Genomic DNA, 21,618 nt, shown 5'->3' on the forward strand with positions numbered 1-21,618 from the left:
TTATAATTATGTTAAATAATTATTAGTTTATTTATAATAAGTATTAAAAAATAATTATAAAATAAGTTTTAAAATATATAATTATGATTTTTTTTAAAAAAAATAAAAATTATTAGTGACGATATTAGCGATGGTAGTGCCATCGTTAATAATTTTTTTAAAAATTTAATTAAAAAATAAAAAATATTAGAGATGGCATTAGTGACAGTCAAACCATTGCTAATAATTTTTTTAAAAATTTTAATTAAAAATTAAAAAATATTAACGACGGTACTAATGTCGTCGCTAATTATCATTATTAGTGACGATAATTTTATCATTGCTAATAATGATAATTAGCGACTAAGATATTTTCATTGGAGTTTTAACGATGGCAAACTGATTATTAGCGACAGCAATAGCCATCATTAATAGTCAATTTTTTGTAATAAATTTGATCCATATCAAAGTGCTTTTACAACATAACATATAGATATCATAATTTTACTGAACATGTGTATAACCAATAAACCATAGTATTCGGCAAAATATCAATTTTTCAAATCATTTATTATTCAAAATATAATTTCATAAATTATATATAATTCAAAGACCAATATTACTTTTGAAATAATTATGAACTATTTCAAGAAGATGGTTCATTACTTACCTCTCACAAAACATTGAACGAACGGATCGATTAACTTTGAGAATATTCTTCAGAACCTATTATTCAACATATTATTAGTTCTAGTATATATCTAAATCAAAATCAAATTCTAAATCAAAATCCCACTTAAGATCAGACCAAAAATTAGGTGTGTCTCTCATCGATTAGATTTCTAAGATAAAATCAAACTAATCATGGAATATAGTTGTCTAGTTTCATAAATCTAAGGGGGAGAAATCCACTGAAAAATAATCTAGAAAGAAAAAATTATATAGAGAGAAAATAGAGAGAGAAAATTTGACTATCTAGAGAGAGAAAGGTGGGATTTAGACTCAGAGTAGGGAGAAATGGAATAGAGAGAAACTCTCTCTCTTTTTTTTTTCTTTTCTTCTCTTTTTCTCTTTTTCTTTCTTTTTCTTTTTTTCTTCACAGGAAACAGAGGATCTGTACGTCCTCTTCCCCTTTTTTCACAGAATAGGGGGAACTCTCTTCCCTTTGTCCCCAAAGCTGGGAGGTCTTCCTCCCAACCACTGATTCCCGTGGTTGGAGGGGTAGTCCTCGATGGCGACAGTCAGCTAGGTCCAGTGGCCGACGATGGCCACGATGACGAAAAATTACCAACAAACATGAAAGCAGGGGATTAAAAAAAACAGCAATTTTCAAGGGTTTTTGGCCAAAAAATTTTGGTAAAATTCATGCTTAGGACTTACAAAAGATTAAGAAGGAGATATGGGATGGATTTACCTAGTTTTTGGCTAAAATTAATCAGATTATTGATGGCCAAAGCAAGGATTAACTGCAGTAATCGAGAAGAAATCAGAGAATTTTGAGGGCGATTTTTGTATGGAAAATCCCAAGAGATCGAGGCCTTTAAATAGACCCCTAAGAATTTAGAATTCGAATTAACCTCTAATCCTAAGGGTTTAGGAGTTTGAATCAGGGAAGAACTCATTTAGGAGTTCTTCCATGCATTTTGCCCTCCGATGGTGAGTTTCCAGCATGTGAACCATTCTTCCTTTTTTTTTTTTGTTAAGTTGGTCTTGTTTTAAAAAAAAATTAAAAATTATATTCTACCTTCCTAAAAAGAAATTTCATCCTCGAAATCTTTTTTACTTAAATTCTCAAAAGTTCAGATTATTTTTATCTCAAGTTATAGTCATCCTCTAATTTCAAAATCATATTTTTCATTATAATATCTTCCAATCCAAATTCTCATTTTGATTAGCTTTCAAAGAATCTAGACAACTATGCTTCCGCTGCACACTCTGATCAATCCATCAATTCACTCATGTTATATTTAAGTTTTTAAGTTATGTTATAGTTAGTATAAGTTATCATCCTAATATCTCTAGTGTCTACCCACCTATACTTATGTTTGATTCTATGTGTTATAATTTATCCACTTATGCTCTATACCATATTAATTGCTTTGATACCATATTGATTGCTGTGACCTCCAGCCTACGATCTCGGGTCAAGGGCGTGACAGATCTTATATCACTCTACTTTTCAAATTACCACCCAACTTGGTGATGGGAACCCATATTTGAGGATGGATATCTAATATTATCCCAATGTGTTGATCTTGGGATAAAATTTTTGAGATAATTTTGCCTCTCAATTCGGTAATTGAGTATTAGCCAAATCCCTGCATGTTGCATATGGAGACTTAGAAAAATGCCTTTTGGGAAAGTGCCATCTAGATAAAAGGGTCCGTGAGGATGTGCAATTCGCTAGGGATTTGGATTTCCAACTTGTTGCCTTCCTTTTCTCTTTTTTCGCCGCAGTGATTTCTTGATTTGTAAAATATTATTTTCTTTATTTTTTTTGATTTTTTGATATTTTGATTTTTTATTTCTTATATTTGATCTACTCTTTAGTTTTTTGAATATTGATGTCCATGTCAAAAATTATGTTTTTTATCTGATAGATCTGTTTGTATATACGAGATGCATATTGTTTTTATGTAGGATTTGAGATGCATAGATTGTAAGGATCCAATTTTTGTTTGCATAATTTTCAAAGCAAATAGAAAAAATTTAAAAAAAAGTTGGTGAAAGAGGACTCTCTATGGGATTTTACCTCCTCTTCTGAGTTCAATTTGGACTTAAAGATTAGAGCTCACCGAAGCTCTAATTTTCAGCTATAGAAAGCCCTCTTCTTCCTCTAAGTGCCTCACCCCCAAATCCCGATCAACTACCGGTAAAATTCCTTAAGATCCCTATATTTTCTATCAATATTTCTTGATGGGTTGTCGATGATTTTTTCATTAGAAATTGAGGTAATAAAACCCCAAACTATTGCTTCCTCCTTCACCATCCTAAGATCGGCATTGTCGACAAATTTTGAGCCAATTGATGGCTGGATTTTCTTCGAATTTCTTTGAATCTAAGCCTTCTCTGTTTCTTACTTTTCTTTCCTCTCGCCGAACTAGTCATCGTCACTAATTGTGGTCTTACTTTCGTTACCGAGGACTATTGCCATAGTGATCAGAGCCGGAGCCATCATGGCCATGATCGTAGAGGGCTTTGGCCATGAGAGCCGGCTTAAGACCCCTTCCTTTGTCTCCCATGGAAAAAAGGAAGAAGAAAATAAGAAAAAGAGAAAGAAGAAAAAGAAAAGAAGAGAAAAAGAAAAGAAAAGAAAAAAAAAAGGAAAGAAAAGAAAAGAAAAAATAGAATTTTTCTCTCTCTTCTCTCTACATTTTCTCTTTACTTTCTCTCTCTACGAGTTTCTCTCTCTATTTTCTCACTTTTTCTTCTCTCTCTAAATTATTTTTCTCTCTTCATAGATTTCTTTTTCTAAAAATTCTATGAACTAGTAAAGGATCCAGATACTTAGGTACATCCAGATTGACCAGTTAACCTTATAAGGAGTCTTGGACCAATCAACAGGTGTATGCTCGTAAAGTGGTGGTGGAGGTACTTCCACAAGCAACACAGACCATGGAGAAAATTGATCCAAGGTATTCATTACAAAAATAAAATATCAAGCTAAGTCTTTGTATTGAATACTAGACCCTTAGCTGTCTGGAAAAGCGTTGAATCAACCAAACGATGGTTCTTCCAAAGTATCAACCTTATATATATTAAAAAATGATGAGCAAATTAGCTTTTAGAATGACCTGTGGATCTCAAGCACCCTGCTGAAGAATCTCTTTCTACTGTTGTATTCACTTGTGGCAACAAATGACACAACGATTGCTGACATCCTCCACATAATAAAGCTACAAACTAGTAGTACCTTCCTTCTAAGTCAAAGAGGAGTGGTGGAACTGGAACAATTAAAATTTTCATGCAAAGTATATCTCTTGTAGATGCCGCAGATAACATTATCTAGAAGTGAAATATTTCAAAAGGCTATTCAGTTAAAAATAGCTATAGATTCTTCAACTATAGTAGAGTGACATCCTACTTTGCTAAGCTAAATTGGAAGTTACCACTCTCAGAAAAAGCAAAGATATTCAACTTGCTAATATTTCAAATCCTAACAAGAAAAAACATAAGAGCAAAGAAATGGAATGCCTCAGTATTATGTGCTCTTTGCGGAGTAGCTGAAGCAACAGTGGATCATATCTTCATCGCATGCCCATATGTACAAATAATGCGGTAGCAAATACAAGAGCAACCACAAACAACATCATCCCCATATTATGTGATAGAGATGTGGAGCAATTGGAGACAAAGGAAAAAGATCACTATACTTGATGCTTGAGATAGCTTTTGCATTATAACCACCTGATCAATTTGGAAGGAAAGAAATAATAGAGTCTTCCGATAAGAAGTAACTTCACCATAGTACACTCTCAATAGTGGCAGAACCTAACATCAAATGTTGGAAGGACAAAATAATAATTTATAAATAAATTTTAAATAAAAAATTTATAATAAATAACAAAATAAAGATATATATATATATATATATATATATATATATATATATATATATATATATATATATATATATATATATATATATCCAAAAATATTATCAAAATATCAATAAATATATAATTTTATGTATAAACAAAGATAAGTAAAAAATATTACCTTATGCTATCTGCAAAATAATTTTAATTGTGTAAAAATTTTAATAATTTCTTCCACATTAAAGATTGAAGAATAAATAAAAAATTAAAAAAAAATAAATAATTATTCTTTCTTTAAAAATTTATTATTTTTAATAAAAAATTAATATATAACTTAATTATATGGTCTTTTTCCAAATTGATGGACTCATAATGTGGATAAGATTAAAATATTGGAGGCCATCGTATATATAAATATATAGATAATAAGTATTTTAAAATTTTTTAGAAGGACAGTGGCTCCTCCTGGTCCTGTTACACTCTGCCACCGACTCTTAAGAAGGAGGTATTCACAATCCAAAGCTGGAAAGTAGTTTATAGAGGTGCGTTGAAACCAAATATTACTAAACTTATACAAGCCTTCGCATCTCCAACCCAACATCAACGGAGGAAGCGAGTTCTTAGAAGAACAAGCTCCTACTGTCAATAGACTCCCTACCATCGGTGTGATGCAGTAATAACCAAGAATAGTAGCCATTTCATTGGTTTCGATGAGAATGTCATGCGTTGATAGGTTGCAGGAAAATTTCAAATGAATACTTCCAACAAGAGCATTGTCATCCCCAGGGCCATCACTCTTGGTACTCGCAACATAATGTAAATAGTTTTCTAATAAAATCTAGATGGTTGGATTCAACCTCCCAACTTTTCCATCAAAAAAAAAAAAAAAAAAAAAGAAAAAAGAAAAAGAAAAAGATGGCATTATGTCTTCCAAAAAAACAATGTTAAAATACTGGGGCCCAATGTATCCCACGACTAATTTCTCCTTTCTCCTGGTTGCATAAAAGAGGTGTATTGGTGCTATGCGATCCAGTCCTGCTCAGGGGCCACAATTCGTACTTTAGTTTGGAAGGCAATGATTCATGTTCGAAGACAACTACTTGTGGATCAACTCTCTAAATCCGCCAACTTGGTGGCACGATGCTAGCGCTTGACTGACAATTAGTATAGGTTGTGCCAGTGAACTTCAAGCACTATGACATTATATATCCATTGAGAAGGAAATAAATTGTGATAGGAGGTCCTCAAACTTTTACACCTAAAATTCTGAACTTGGTCTTGATCAAAATTAAGTTTGAATCAGACCCATTCGTTTAACCATTTTGACTTGAATCTGACTGAATTGTTGATGAGTAGATTGTGGATATAAATTATAGATCCACAATCCTCCATGGATCCAGGTTTGAATTAGGAGGTATCTTAGCCTAATGAACTGTTAACCTAATGAACTTGACAGCATCCCTAGATCATACCATAGCCGGCTTTGTACAAAAATTATTTAAGGGCTAGCTCGGTAATCTAGCAGGTGCAGTCTATTTGGACAAAGGCTCTAGAACCCAACACTATTTGTCGGAATCCCATGAATAACAAAAAAACAAAAAAAAACAAAAAACAAAAACAGGATCTCCATTGGTTGTTTTTCTTCGATGTCCTATCCCGATCATTCGACCCTCCACCCTTTTTCTCTCCTCCCTTCTTTCCTTCCACCTCTGCCCTCTCTCTCTCTCTCTAATTCCTGCAGGAATATCCAAAATGTTCACCAAAGGAAAAAACCTTGTGAACCAACATGTTGACCAAACAGTAATTCAGTAGTGTTAGCGCAATTTTGTAGCCTTCTGCCTCTAACCCTTTTCTAATTGGAAAACCCTCGAGGATGGTGCGACACAACTAGAACCCAGCTCTACAAGATGGCCTTAGGTTGAAAGCTGCCATCTAGTAGGTGGTCTAACGTTCAATGGGCTGCACCACAGCTATTCACTGGCCAGGCAGCCTGTTAAGCCTGCTCGAGCCTGAAGTCTTTTAGACAGGCTTGGACCAAAGTTTGCAGACCCAGTGGGATAAGACGGGCCTGGAAAATAGGTCCATTTAACAAACAGGTCAGGCTCGCGCTTTGCACTAAAGCTTTCTCCAACCGCTTTTATTAATTTGTTTATGTTTGATGTTTTTGTCAACTTAGTTTACAATTGTTGTTGATATGTGAACTATATTATATAAAAATAAATATATTTTAAGTTGTTGGTAGTATTTAATGATTTATTTTTATCATTTTAAAATTATTTTCAATTTTTTTGTTTTTTTTTAAATTAAAAAAAAAAATGATCATATGGATGGAGGCCCAGCTCAACGTTTAAACCGCAAGTAAGTAATGCCGAGCTTGGGCTTGGAAGGAAGCCCAAAAGCTAGCCTAGGATGAGCCCGGGTTGACATAAATTTTGTTGACCTTTGGGTAGCGTCTGGCACGAGCCTGATCTTGCCTGACCCATAAACAAATCTAGTCTACTGTCTACACTTTCATGCACATGAACTTATAGGAATAGAATGAACTTCCTATTTAGGGTATATGTTGTAGTCACATATATATATATATATTTCCTTCCAATTTCTCATATCGAAATGGTTATTTGTCATACTTCAAGATTGACTAATAAAAGAGATGTCACTTAGGTTTACTAGCTTGACCGTTCTTCCTCCTAGCGGCTCAAGCTTTTGTGTTGTGCATCCATGCACTCTTAATATTTTTCTTTTTTTTGAAAGATGTCCCTTATCAAACTTTTATGATGTATTTATCAGCTTAAAGTTGCAACCTCGTGCTACCTACTGTGACAAACAAAAGATCAAAATAGAAAAAGGATTTGTTTTCACCAAATTGCAGTGCAGGGTACGTAGAGCTCATGTCAACCTATAAAGTATGTTGTCTTGTAAATTGTTTCTCGTTTGAAATGAGGAACATGGACCTGTAGGCTGTGGCAACAGAGTCCAAGAGATATTTTATTTCACCAAATTGCAGGAGGAGAGCAGGCCTGGTTAAGTCATTGGGCTTCAGGATCAGTCCTTTGCTTTTAGGAGTAAAGAGGCTCCTAAATGAATTGTTCTTGGCAGTGAGAGATCCTGGTTTCCATCCTCAAACGTGGTCGTCTAAAAAATTTAAACTTAAACTGGTCAGATACCCCCCCATAGCCAAGAGACTAATCATGAAAGTTAGCACCAGTGTAGAATGGCCAATTTATAGTGGTTCGGTTTATTCCATATTGATTGATGTTTTCTCAATGAGATAAAGTGATGAGAAAAAGAGTAGGTTAGTAACTAATTGAGGGGTGGATCTTACAGATTAAACTTTTCTTGGATGAGACTACTGCATGTCTACTCTGGTGCTAGCCAAGGCTTTGTAGAATCTTGATCCCAAAAGCAGATCTTATACATAATTATCCAAAAGCATTGTTTCATAGATAAGCTTATTTTTTGAGGATGCTGCATGGTTATCCAAAAATATTTCAATTCATAGATAAGCTTATTTTTTGAGAAATCTGCCAAACCAAAGAGCAGAACTCTTTGGGTATCTCTTCAAGCCATCTTTGTAATCCACATAGTTGATGCCAAAGCGGATAGTGTAGCCATCCACCCATTCAAAGTTGTCCAACAGTGACCATGCAAAGTATCCTCTCACATCCACCCCTTCCCTGTTAAAATAAGTTTCTAAGGTTATTTAAAACAATCCGTTTGAGAAGAAAAAGAAAATCAAGGGTACCAATTAATACATAGTATTAATCTTTGATCATATTATAATTATTAGATATGTTGATCAGCTAGTGTTCTAGCCATTATAACAACACCTAATTCATTGGATACAGAAACTAGTGCATTCACGAAGAGGCCCTTTCATCTATCCACTAAATGCGGGTAAAGCTAAAACCTCAATCCTTTGATAGGAGAGATTGAAGTGAATACCTGTTTGATCTTTTAATACTTGAGCAGTTTTGAAAGCACATACTGCAATGTGGACAAATGGTAATGCTGTGTCTCAGATTAGCTTCAAATTAATATTTGTGACAGCTCGCTGTTATTTCTTCACTACCTAGAATAACACTACAGTTTCCACTACACCTCAGGCCTTACACTATTTGATTTTATATTTCTTCACTGTCCTAGAAACCACCTTTCTAGCATATACACCATCCAATTTCTACGAGAAGAAACAATCTGAGATTTAGTAGGCTTATATTACATGAATACAAACTAGAATTAAAAAGAAAAGGATTGGTGCAAAGACTCATTCATGTCTAAGGATGCAAATGAGTCAAGCGGCTCACGTGCTACTCGAGCCCAAACTTGACCTAATTTGATCTTTATCAAACTCGAATTGAGTTCGAAAAATTTGAATAGTTTTATAAGTCGAGTTTGAGTATCAGAATACTCAGTTCGAAAACTCATGAGTCTATTCGAATTTATATATATTTTTAATAATATTAATTTTATTTATAATATATATAATAATATATATATTCTCATAGGCTAAGATTCGATTTCGAATTCAAACTCGAGCTCGAATATAGTTTAGTTAATATTTGAATCTAGTCGAATCGATTTTGAGTTTTCTTTATTTTTCATCGAGTCAAGCTCGATTTAGGAATATTAAGATTCGATCGATCTCGAGTCAAATTTTGAATCCAAATATTTTGAGTCGAGTTAAGTTCGAGCTTTCAACTACTCGATTTAGTTTGATTCGGTGATAAATGATGCCTATCCATATATTAATTTTTTTTTTGGGTCGATATATATGGGTATGTTAACTTACCTGATAGCTCCTCGGACGTAGAGTAAATGTTGCCTGTAGAAGTCTATTCTTGTATTGTCCTTCAAGGCTTCTTCAAGCGACAGTGTTCCATTGTTGAACTCCGAGACACCTGCAATACAAACCAATCTCTGCTCAGCTCTCTCTCTGTCTCTCTCTCTCTCTCTCTCTCTCTCTCTCTCTCTCTCTGTCATGTTTAAAATAGGAAGGTCTATCTTGGTTTAATTAAAATGACCTCGGTTCTTGAATTATTACATTTGCCTTTAACAAGTGGTACGCACTTAGAGGTAGCAAACCATCTTACCATTCTCTGTGATGTAGACGATGGGATTGTTGTATCTAGCCTTCGTGTAAAGCAAGAGATCTCTTATTCCTCTTGGGTAGATGTACAGCCAACTTGAAGCAGCCTGTGATGCATCTATGTCAAATTTTCTACAGAAAGTACTTTTTATATCAAAATGAGTATTAGATGTTGCTCAAATGAAGGAAACATATTACAAGATTTATAGTGTATATTACAATTAAAAAAAGATTTCAATAAAAAAATTTAAAGTGTATTCTTTAGTATTTTGTGTACCACATACACAGGCTCTCTCTCCCCCTCTCCCAACACGTCATGTTTGAGTAGGATATACCTTTCTTTGAAAAAAAGAAGGAAAAGCACAAACTCTCTTTTGAGAGCAAGAGAAGCACGAACTTATTGTGTCGCGTTATCTTTTTTTCTTTTTTTTCCTTGCATGTTTGCATACTTCTTTTCTAGAACAATTCACATGACTATTTTAAGAATCTAGACACTATATGAATTAAAGTATGCCTTATAATTTATTGTTAAGATAGCCTAGTCAGCATTGCAATCAGTGTGGAAGGTTTATGATGAACTGTTCTTTAACACATACGGTGGATTTGATCCATTAACCTTTCTTTTTTCTTTTTTGAAGGGCACAGATGCGCTAGTTCTCTGATCAGGTAATAGCATCCTCAATAGATACAAGAATCAATAAAATTTGCCAAAGTATGATGTTTCAAGGCACATTCAAAGGAGCCTTACCCTTGGACCAATGAAGAGCCCATTTCTCACCACTATTGCATAAGATGTACAGAATTAGTCGACAAAATTAAAAAATATTGTCAGATGAAAAGCACAATGGAAAAATGATATTAATAACCAAAAGTTAAGGCAACTTACCTGTCAGATTAGCAGCTGAATCTGTATTATAGGTAATGTTTATGGCATTACCGATTGGAAGATCTTTAGCATATCTTGATGTGTAGTAATTGAGCCCGATGAAATCGAATGACCCCTTGATCAATTTAGACTGCTGCCTTGAAAATTTTGGCAATCGACTGCCAACTAGTGCTCTCATGTTAAGTGGGTAGTCCCCTTTAGTTAGAGGTTCCATGAACCTATTGGATTTGTGGAAAAACATAGATACATAGAAAACATATTGTAATGTTTCAAGGAGTGCAACTTGATGGTACGAAACGGACTAGTTTATCGTGTTAAAATAGTCAAGAACTCACCATCCAAGCATGAAATCCAAAGCTCGCTCAGCTGCATTACCGTTGGACTGGGAATTAGAATATGGAATCATCCAATGACAAACTAAGGTTATACCTATTTTTCCTTTCTGTGATTCCTGCAAGAAAGTCAAAAAGAAAAATAATAAAGAAAAGATACAGAAATAAAAGCTTTGGAGCATATGAGCAACAACTAAATATGCTGATAAAAAATTTCCAATAACCAAATTAGAATCTTATATAATTTTGAGATTCGAGCAAGCGTCTTAGTACGTGCTACTATAAGAAAAGCTGTTAACACCACCGACCATTTGCTTGGATTTTATCACTCCCTCATCTAAGGTGAGGGAGTAAGAGTTCTATTTTACGGCTTGTTTGGATATTCCTACATGGATGGACTGAGAATTTTTGGCTCATCTAGCTTATATTTTCTGCCAAATCCAGCCAAAATACTAGTCTTTAATTTGGACTGCAAATAAAAAGCTAAGGAGGTCATTTTTTTTGCTTTCCATAGGATTTAAGCTGGATGGCATTTGGTTGGTACAGAATCATGCCTAAATGGATAGTGCAATCTACAAATGCTACAGAATTTTCGGCCCCCTTCGGTACAAATATCCAAACAGGCATATTTACAACAACCAGGCATATTCACAACAACCAGGCATCCATGAGGTTTACGTCTCCGCACCTGGAATTTGCGTTTGTATAGCTTCACAGCTTCAGCATGGGCTAGAAGTTGGTGATGGGTAACCATGTAGGGCTCTCGACCGGAGTCCCCAGCGCTACATTTCCCTACCTCCGATGGCGAGCAACGGCCAGGAGCTAGAATACCTGAAGCATACCCTCCGACGCTATAACTCCAGGGCTCATTGAAGGTGATCCAATGCTTTACCCTGTCGCCAAATTCCCTAAAGCACACTTCTGCGTAATTGCGAAAGTCATCCCTGCAAAATTTGGCCAGTTTGGTTGGAATGGGATAAATTAATATGCAAGCCTGCTTAGGCCCAATTGTTTGGAGCGCAATGACCGCAACCATGTTGGATGGATGGCTTTTGTATACAACGCACTGTGACCCAATAGGCAGGAGGACCCATTACAAGCCCATTTATAACATGGAAAGCAAAATATGGGATTAAATGCATGTATGTACTCACACAATGCGGTTGCTTAAGAAACCTCCATATTGGTCTTCTAGTCCTTGGGGAGAGTCCCAATGGAACAGGGTCACAAAGGGCTTCAAGCCTGCACAGTTTGGAATCAGATGATGAGAGAGGCGGAGATTTAGATGATTGAATTATGTGAAGCCATTTGTTGTAGGTATGATGGTGAGACAAGGACCGTTGGATATGAGGTCGTTGATGAGGTTGTTGTAATAATCGATGCCTTCTTTGTTAATTCCCCCACTTAGGCTTCCATCTGTTATCAAATAAATAAATAAATACATGTATACATACATACTAGTCTCTTTCTTAAAAAAGAGCCAACTTACTAGGTAATATTCTGGTCCAAGAGATGGAAAATCTATAAGCATCCAGACCCATTTCCTTCATGATAGCTACATCTTCCTACAATTTCACTTCATCAGCAACTCATAACAAATTATCTTATACAAGACTATTAGAATTTAAAGCAAAGGGATAAAGAAATGATAACTATATATAGATGAAGGCCAAGGCTTGGAAATACCTTATAACGATGGTAAGAGTCTATTGCTACATCCCCATTGCTTCTGTCTGCTATCTTTTCTGCACAAGATAATAAGTTTGCAAGGATCAGTTTAGAAAATATTTATAAAAAAAATTAAAAATAGAAATTTGGCCTATGACACAATTTAGGAAAGAGAGATATCAATGTTGTGATGGAAAATGATTTTAGAGAATCTTTTACTTACTTTTTTAGAAAGACATGTAAGAGGATAAAAAATAATTTTTGGTATGGTACAATCTTTCCAACAAAAGCTACACTAATAGATTACTGTCGTCATCATTGATAATTAGGTAGAACATTTTAGATATCCTAGATTGACATTTTGTGAACCTTATTTGGATGTGGTTGAGAGCAAAAAAAAAGAGCAGAAAAATTAAAACAAGCGAAAGTTGCTGCCCGGATTAACTAATTATATTACTCACCCTGGGTAACTTTGTGGTATTCCTAATTATTTTGCTTTGCACTACCTTGTGTCTCTCCTTCAATTCCGGATTATTGCTTCGCATGGCCTTGTGACTTTGGGATATCTCTAGGGTGTCCCTAACCATCGCAAGGTCAAATTTTAAACTGAAAAAGGAATAATGCAATTATCAATTTGCCTGAATAGCGTATAAGTTGCCTTTTCGTTAAGTTTGAGAACCATGTTAATTCCAAACAAGAAGTCAAAAGCACCGTTTTGTTAACTATTAACAAAACAAAGACAAAGACATACTTTTTAAACTCGTTGCCTCGTGGCTTTTTATTATTATTATTTTAAAAAGTTGAGCATGATACCAACATCAAAGGAAATTTGTAAGGTAGGTCTCAATAACTTTTATTTGCTTTTATCATTACGATCAAACCATGCCGGCCACGTGATTGAGTACTAAACTTTCTTGATGTGATGAAACCGGTTTCGACAACCTCTAAAACCGGATCCAGTTTTGATTTTAAATTTTAACCTATAGATAAGATGGCGCTCCTATCCAAATAAAAAAATTTTCATTAAATCAAAAATTATTATATTTGACAATCAATCCAGAAAGATTTGAATTGTGATTTGATTTTTACTAAATCAGAGATTACTATATCTGACATGATTATTCTTCATAAATATATAGTTTAATTTTAGATTAAGATGAAATAAGATGGAATCAATAATTTTTTTGGATTGATGGTTTTTAATTCCTATTATCATTAGATTGTACCATAATATAAGTAATGGCACAATAAACATGCTTAAGTGAGAGGGCAATTACCCTTGTATTTATGCCTATTTTTATTGGCTAAGGAATCATTAATTAAAATGAAGGTAGGACAAGTATATAGAAATTATCGAATTTAGGTTCTATTTGGATATCACATGTTTTTCTCAATTGGATAAAATTTATCAATAGATATCTTTTTAGAAAATGCAGTGTAATGAGAGCTTCGAAAAAAGATCAAGGTATTAGAAAGAGCAGACAATTTCTAGTTTTTTTGAATGAATCATTGTTTACTAGAAAGGGCAGCCAATTTCTAATTTTTAAGAATAAATTATTATTTTGAGAGATAATTTATTTTATTTTTAAAAATTATATATCAATTATTTAGGACTGACAAAATATGATCCGATCTGTCAATCTGATCCGTATTCGATCCGTCACAAATAAGTTTAGACTTAGGCTAAATGAATTTGGATCATAAACGGATCGATCCATTTAATCCGTTTAATAATTAGGTTGGATTTTAGTTTTAAATATCTAATCCATTTAACCCATTTAATATTCAGTTCGGGTTAAATCAGATAACCCATTTAACCTGTTTAACCTATTTTTAGTTTATTTAATCCGATCTATTTAACCTGTTTAATCTATTTAAGATCCATTTAATATGTCTTTAATCTATTTAATCTAATTTATTTAATCTATTTAATTCGTTTAACTTAATTTGATCTATTTAATAGATAGATTAAACGAATCGATCGGATTATCTGTTTAATTAACAGGTCGGATTAAAATTTGAATTTTTGATCTATTTATAAAATAGATCAGATTTGGATTGATGATTTTCTGATTCAATTTATATTAATTTAATTTATTTATAATTCAATCTGATCTGATTATCATTTTTTATAATTGCTCCTCTAGCTGGCCCATTTTCTTTAAAATGCTCCTGCTTTTTGCCCACTTTCACGGCATATTCTCAGGAACGTGCCCTTCGGAAGGTCTCATCGGACATCCGGACAAGCTCTCCAGGAATCACCAATCCCCATCTTTTCTAGGACAAAAATATCACGTTCGCCGCGGTTCCCCACCCTCCGGTCATAAGATATGGTGGACCGCTGGGTGTTGGTAGGACAACGTCAATGCAGAACCATACAAGTCTATTAGATAGCGTCGCTAAACATTACCATGACTGTGACTACTCCTTGTGGCCAATTTCCAGGCCTAGAAGATTAATAAGTCAGAAGAGTTTTTTTTTTGATCTATTGCATATATTTTCTCTACCACAATTTGGTATACAATATCCAAGTTTCATTTACCTTAGATTATTATGTTTTCTTTATATTCCTTCAAGAACAAAGAGAGAGAGAGAGGGGGGGGACTAATGTTTTCTATTTTTTTTGGAAAGGAGGGGCCTGTGCTGTCATGCTCTTATAGTAGGGTTGCAAGTGGGTCGTTGGATCAGGTATGGGCATGTTTCTGAATGCGAGCCTAATCCAAATAATTTCGGTTCGGGTTGCCAAGTCTAATAATTAATACATTTGCTGCCTTATCTGTGTGGGTGGAAAGTTTGGGTCCTTTCGCTTTTGGGATCTATCAAGCTGGCTGGTCCCATCTTTTTATCTCTTATTTTTCCAACACAGTTTAAAGTCTCACAACTATTTTGCTTTCCCGAGGGATCAAGAGCCCTACGCAATTGATAACTACTGGTTGTCGTTCTACATTTGCATGCAGATCTGATTTACTAGGATCATCAGATTTGCAGATTATCTGTTCCAATATAATGATGAGTGCTTGATTGGAAAACGGAGTTGTTGGTAACAAATTTCCATTCCATAATTCTCACTTCAGAATCAACCATGAGCCAATTTTATTCGATGCAATTTTATGGAAAATAAGAAGACCCATGGATTTTCCTAAAACAAAGAAGACTAATGAATATCAGATGAACAGCTTTATCAAACTCTTATATTCTTCCAATATGATCGTTACTCTTTTTTCAGGGACGCTATTACATAGTGGCTACTTTAGCTAGTCTTCTTTTATTCATCATTTTCTTTTTTTTTATTTGGGGAATAGGACTCGTGAACATCCAGCCAAAAATAAGGACATAATCAAATTTTGGACTCTTGTATGAAAACAAAAATACTTCACCATCTTTACAACTTGGCATCCTCTCTCTCTCCCTCTTTCTCACTCTATCTATCTATCCATCCATCCATCTTTCTCTACTTTCTCACACTCCTAATTACAGATTTAAGAGTAAAAGCAGAAGAGGAGATAACCAATGAAAACTCAAAAACAAGAATATAAGTATCAATTCCCTATAGACTCAAATTACACACTTTTGGCAGTAAAAGATTTATAGGAGAAAACCAATGATTTATAACTTAAAAAACAAGAAAAGAAATGACAAAAAAAAAAATTTAAAAAAAAAAAATCTCAAGAAATATGGTGCAGCACTAGATCTACAGGAACTATCCAGATATGCAAAGGATAGAACTATATGGCATATTTTCTAATATATATATATATATATAGAGAGAGAGAGAGAGAGAGAGAGAGAGAGAGACCTGGATGCTCGTGGGTGAATGTATCCCATATGCTCGGCCCCCTACCACCTTCTCGAGCGCCACCTTCATACTGGATATAACCATATAGCTTCATAAGCAACAACAAAAAGTGGCTTCTTATCTTCTAAAAGCTATCGTAACTTGCCTGATAGGCCGAGGAGGCAGTTCCAAAGATGAATCCAGTCGGGAAACCGCTCCGGTTGAACGGCATGCCACTGTCACCTGCCAACACCTCTCCAATATGTGACATCCATAAACCCACAACAAAAGAGAAGACCAGTGCAAGAGCTCCTCCAAGCTCCATCTGGGTCACAGTGAGACCAAGTCCTCGTTCCTCCTAAATAAAAACTCACTTCATGCCCACCGGATTTAAATAAAGGATAAAACGAAGGTACGTTTAGCCATAAAGACGTATAGACCCCAATAACGTTGCACGAAATTACGGGATTCCGAAGGCAACCGCGCATCCCTTTGTCTTATATATACCCGGTCAATAGATTCCTTGTGGCTCTTGGCGCGATATCCTGCCCATAAAATGGGCCGACACTTCAGAACGGGTCATCCCGTCAATCACCTCGTTTCCATACATGATTTAAAATAACAATTCTTATGATGATTTCAGAGAGGACCATCGTGTGTGTGTGTGTGTATATATATATATATATATATATTATTATTATAACTATCCTTATCTTGCACGTTTGAGGTAGACAGAGAAATGAGGGTACGGATTTGTATCTCACGCGCGAGAGGATGATTGATTTTCTTTTTCCCCTCAGCTTTTGCCATTTAATAACGCGATATCAACTTCGCAATCTGTACCACATACGGTAGAAAAATATTCATCATGCTTTGAAAATATGTAAAAATAATTGAGCTTGTGAAAGGAGATTAATCATTCTTTCGAGCGAAAGATACAAACCGATCTTAGAAAATGATGCCCATGGCATTTTACGTTATTTAATAATGATAAAAAATGTGAGGCTGCTAAAAGAGGGGGAGTGCGATAAAAGTATGCCAGTGGTGAGACATCCGCCAGGCAATCATGCTATTAGGACGGGATTTCGATAGTTTATACTTTGTCTGCTGCACGTCACGCGCCGGCTGTGGAATTCTTTGTGACATTTTGCTGAACTGTCAAATTTGGCGCTAGCGACAAGAGGGAAGTGGATGTCTTACGCCGTTTACAATTCTTTGTGCCCCGGCCCCCTCCTCTCTCTCTCTCTCTCTCTCCCTTTTCCTTGTCCGCCAGCCACAGACGGCCGGCGACGGACTGCGCATCCCGACGGCGGACCCCAGCCCCCTCCTCTCCCTCTTCCTCTCTCTTTCTCTCTTTCTCTCTCTCTCTCTTTTCCTTGGCCGTCGGCCACAGACGGCCGGTGGTGGGCCGCGCACCCCGACGGCGGGCCCCGACCCCCTCCTCTCCCTCTTCCTCTCTCTCTCTTCCTCTCTCTCTCTCTTTTCCTTGGCCAAAGGCCACAAATGGCCGGCGGCGGGCCCCGCACCCCGACGGTGGGCCCCGGCCCCCTCCTCTCCCTCTTCCTCTCTCTCTCTCTCCCTCTTTTTCCTTAGCCGCCGGTGACAGACAGCCAGCGGCGGGCCGCGCACCCCGGCGGCGGGCCCCGACCCCCTCCTCTCCCTCTTCCTCTCTCTCTCTCTCTTCCTCTCTCTCTCCCTTTTCCTTGGCCGCCGGCCATAGATGGCCGGCGGGGGGCCGCGCACCCCGACGGCGGGCCTCGCATCCCGACGGTGGGCCCCGGCCCCCTCCTCTCCCTCTTCTTCTCTCTCTCTCTTCCTCTCTCTCTCCCTTTTCCTTGGCCGCCGACCATAGATGGCCGGCGGTGGGCCGCGCACCCCGGCGGCGGGCCCCGGCCCCCTCCTCTCCCTCTTCCTCTCTCTCTCCCTCTTTTTCCTTGGTCGTCGCGACAGACGGCCGGCGGCGGGCCCCGCGCCCCGACGACGAGCCCCGACCCCTCCTCTCCCTCTTCCTCTCTCTCTCTCTTCCTCTCTCTCTCCCTCTTTTTCCTTGGCCACCGGCGACAGACGGCCGGCAGCGGGCCTGGCGGCGGCAACGGGCCCTGACGGCGGCGGCCCATGCGGCCGCAGGCGGGCCTCGCGGGGACCGGGCGACGGGCCTCGTCGGGGGGGCTGCGGGCCCCACCGGGGCCCGGTGGCGGCCCCTGTGGCAGGCCCCGACCCTCCCCTTCTCCAGCGACGGGCCCCGACGGCGGCCCTGTGGGGGTCGGGCGGCGAGCCCCATCGGGGGGTCGAGGCGGCAGGCCCCACCGTGGCGCGGCGGCAGCCCCCTGTGGCGGGTCCCGACCCTCCCCTTCTCCGACGGTGGGATACGGCAGGTCCCACGCGATGGGCCGCGATGGCGGCGGGCCCCATCGGGCTTCGACGGTCACTTTGTGACGGTTCCCGACAGCGGCTCCGCTACGGCCCCCATGATGGACCGTCTATTTCAATCTTTTTATTTTTTTTTATCTCATTATTTTTTATTTTTATTTTTATTTTTATCTCATTAGATTTAGATGTATTTTAAAATTCAATTCGATCGTATTTTAAAAATTTTAAAATATATTACATTTCATGAAAATATAGACCCGTCAATTGACCAATATAGAATATTCTACGTTATCCATATAAAATATATATTAAATATATATATTTTTGTACGGATATCGTAAAATATATACATTGGTCAATTGATTGTCCAGTTTGGACAATTTAGGAATTACAATTAATTCTATAGATAATTACATTATTCGAATGATATGCGGAGGATTCGAGAGAAATTTCGGACAGTATTTTTCTTTAGTTCTCCTCACACATTTTGAGTCGTGTGGGGAGAACTAAGAAAAAATACTATCGAAATTTCTTTCGATCCTTTTTGCGTATCGTTTGATTAATGTAATTAATCTATAGAATTAATGCAATTTTCGAATAGGATAGGATCTATCTGTACCTATTTGTTGATGATATGATGCATGTATCATGTAAATCTTTTGAAACGATAAAATAATTAATAATATTAAATATTTTGATTTTATCATAGATTTTTCTGAGAAAATGATCAGTACTCGAGTTCGTGTACTATTATATTATGATGCATGATACAGAATGATGAAACTGATGTGCAGTACAGTCACCCTACAAATCGGATGATTAGAGTATCTTCATCATTATTACGTCAAGAATTATTGGATCATTTATACAGCAGTATATCTGTAAACAAAGAAAAATATGAAATAAAATTGAAATGAAAATCTCCTAATCTGTCGGGATAGTTAATGCAGAGTAGATATATCTTGGTTCCAATTGATGACGATGAAGATGTCGAAGAAATACTGACATTTTCTTTGAAATATTCAGAATATCGATTTTTAGAATTATATATTAAAAAGGAAGATGTATCAAGCTTTGGATACCATAGTCGGCTTTTAACTCAAGCGGACAATAATGTTGGGCCTTCCTCACCTTTCGTAACTCCTATGGTGCAAACCGATAGTGTTGAGGCCATTTTTGCAGAACAACATTCCACTACTGCCGGTCCTAGTTGTCCAATTATTCCAAGTCCTATGGTGACTTCTCTTGTATCTTCTGCTATGGTGACTTCTCCTTTGCTAGAAGTAGTGGTAAGTGCGAGAGACGATACTCATATAGGAAACGATGACTGGATAGTCGGTGGAATAAATTTTGATAGTCTAGGTTTTGAGTCAGATAAAAATGAAGATGAAGACTGTTGGATGGATGAGGACAGTAGCAGTAATGATGATGATGGTGAAGATGAGAATGATGATGAAGATGTTCAGGCTAATATTAATGTGGAAGAACCTCAACCTCATTTGCATGAACCTCCATAATATTTTAACGATATAAATTTAGATGATGGTGGTTGTATTAGTGCTGGCCGAAGATTGAACTCTGACAATCAGTTTTGGGACTTCTCGATGACTGAATTTTCTAAAGGTCTAATGTTTGAGAGTAAAGATTATGTAAGGAGAGCTGTTGATCTTTATCACATTATGAAGCATCGGACATACAATGTAGTTCAGTCGCATTCGAATTTATGGTCCGTACGATGCGCATCATCAGATAATATTCAACATTGTAAATGGAGGCTTCGTGCTGCATTGTTGAAAAAATATGGATATTTTCAAATCACAAAATATGAGGGTCCTCACACTTGTTTGTTTACGGGATTGAGTCGAGACCACAAATATGTCAGTGGAAGGATGATTAGCACATTAGTCTGACATATTATTGAGAAAGATCCCGATGTTAAAGTTGAAGTTATTGTGGCAGCCGTTAATGATCAATTTCAATATACAGTGTCATACAGGAAAGCATGATGTGGAAAGCAGAAGGCATTGGTTGATATTTATGAAAAATGGGAGCCGTCTTATACTAAATTACCTTATTATATGGCTGCACTTGAACATGCAAATCCCGATACAATTGTTTCATAAAATTTTTTTCAAGCTGTGAATTCCAATATCCGAGTTTTAAATTATATTTTTTGGGCTTTCAAACCATCTATCCAGGGTTTTTACGCACTGCCGTCCTGTAATCAGCATTGATGGCACGCACTTGTATAGAAAATTTAAAGGTAAGATATTAATTGTAACAGGAATTGATGCAGAGAATGGGATATTTTCATTAACATATGCAATTGTGGATGAGGAGACGACTGCAAGTTGGAGTTGATTTTTTTTCCAGCTCAGAACACATATTGTTAAAGATAGAAATGGAATATGCTTAATTTCTGACAAGCATCTAGGTATATTAAATGCCATCGTAGATGAGTCTATTGGATGGAGTCCACCACGTGCCTATCACCGATACTGTTTAAGACATATCTGCAGTAATTTCAACACTCATTTCAAAAATGTGCAGCTGAAAAGAACAGTATGGCAAACAGAAAGTGCTCATCAAGTTTGCAAGTTCAACTTTATCATGGGTAGGATCAGAACAGTGAATGAAGAGGCTTGGAGCTGGTTGTCCGAGATAGAAAAGGAGAAGTGGACGTTGGCACATGATGATGGCCTGCGCTATGGTGTCTTAACTACAAATTTATCGGAGGTTTTTAACAGTATTTTACGAGGAGCTAGAAATGTGCCAATTACAGCTTGTGTTCAAATGACATTTTATCGTCTTATGAAATACTTCAATACGAGGCATGCCCAAGCCTTGAGATATATAGAGGAGAATCCAAATAATCTTTTTACTCCTCATGTTGCAATTAAGATTGCTGAAGATCAAGTTAAAGCTAACCAGCACCGAGTAATAGCATTTAATCTTCAAAGAGGTATATATGAAGTGCTTAC

The 21,618-nt window shown here is 36.8% G+C and overlaps 1 protein-coding gene across 1 annotated transcript; it reads right to left on the minus strand.

Annotated features, from left to right (window-relative positions):
* Window positions 1–7,910: 7,910 nt before the first annotated feature.
* On the minus strand, window positions 7,911–16,649 carry LOC105061258 (beta-glucosidase 12). The gene is made up of 13 exons (XM_073243326.1): window positions 16,434–16,649; window positions 16,289–16,358; window positions 12,511–12,569; window positions 12,314–12,389; window positions 12,163–12,240; window positions 11,979–12,066; window positions 11,513–11,768; window positions 10,828–10,943; window positions 10,493–10,710; window positions 10,355–10,386; window positions 9,611–9,713; window positions 9,310–9,418; window positions 7,911–8,194 (listed from the first exon to the last, which is right to left on the minus strand). The coding sequence occupies exons 1-13, from the start codon at window positions 16,590–16,592 to the stop codon at window positions 8,026–8,028; spliced, it is 1,533 nt and encodes a 510-aa protein (XP_073099427.1). The 5' UTR covers window positions 16,593–16,649; the 3' UTR covers window positions 7,911–8,025.
* Between the last annotated feature and the right edge of the window lie 4,969 nt (window positions 16,650–21,618).

Source organism: Elaeis guineensis, chromosome 1 (assembly GCF_000442705.2).
Source record: "Elaeis guineensis isolate ETL-2024a chromosome 1, EG11, whole genome shotgun sequence".
Taxonomy (NCBI): Eukaryota; Viridiplantae; Streptophyta; class Magnoliopsida; order Arecales; family Arecaceae; genus Elaeis; species Elaeis guineensis.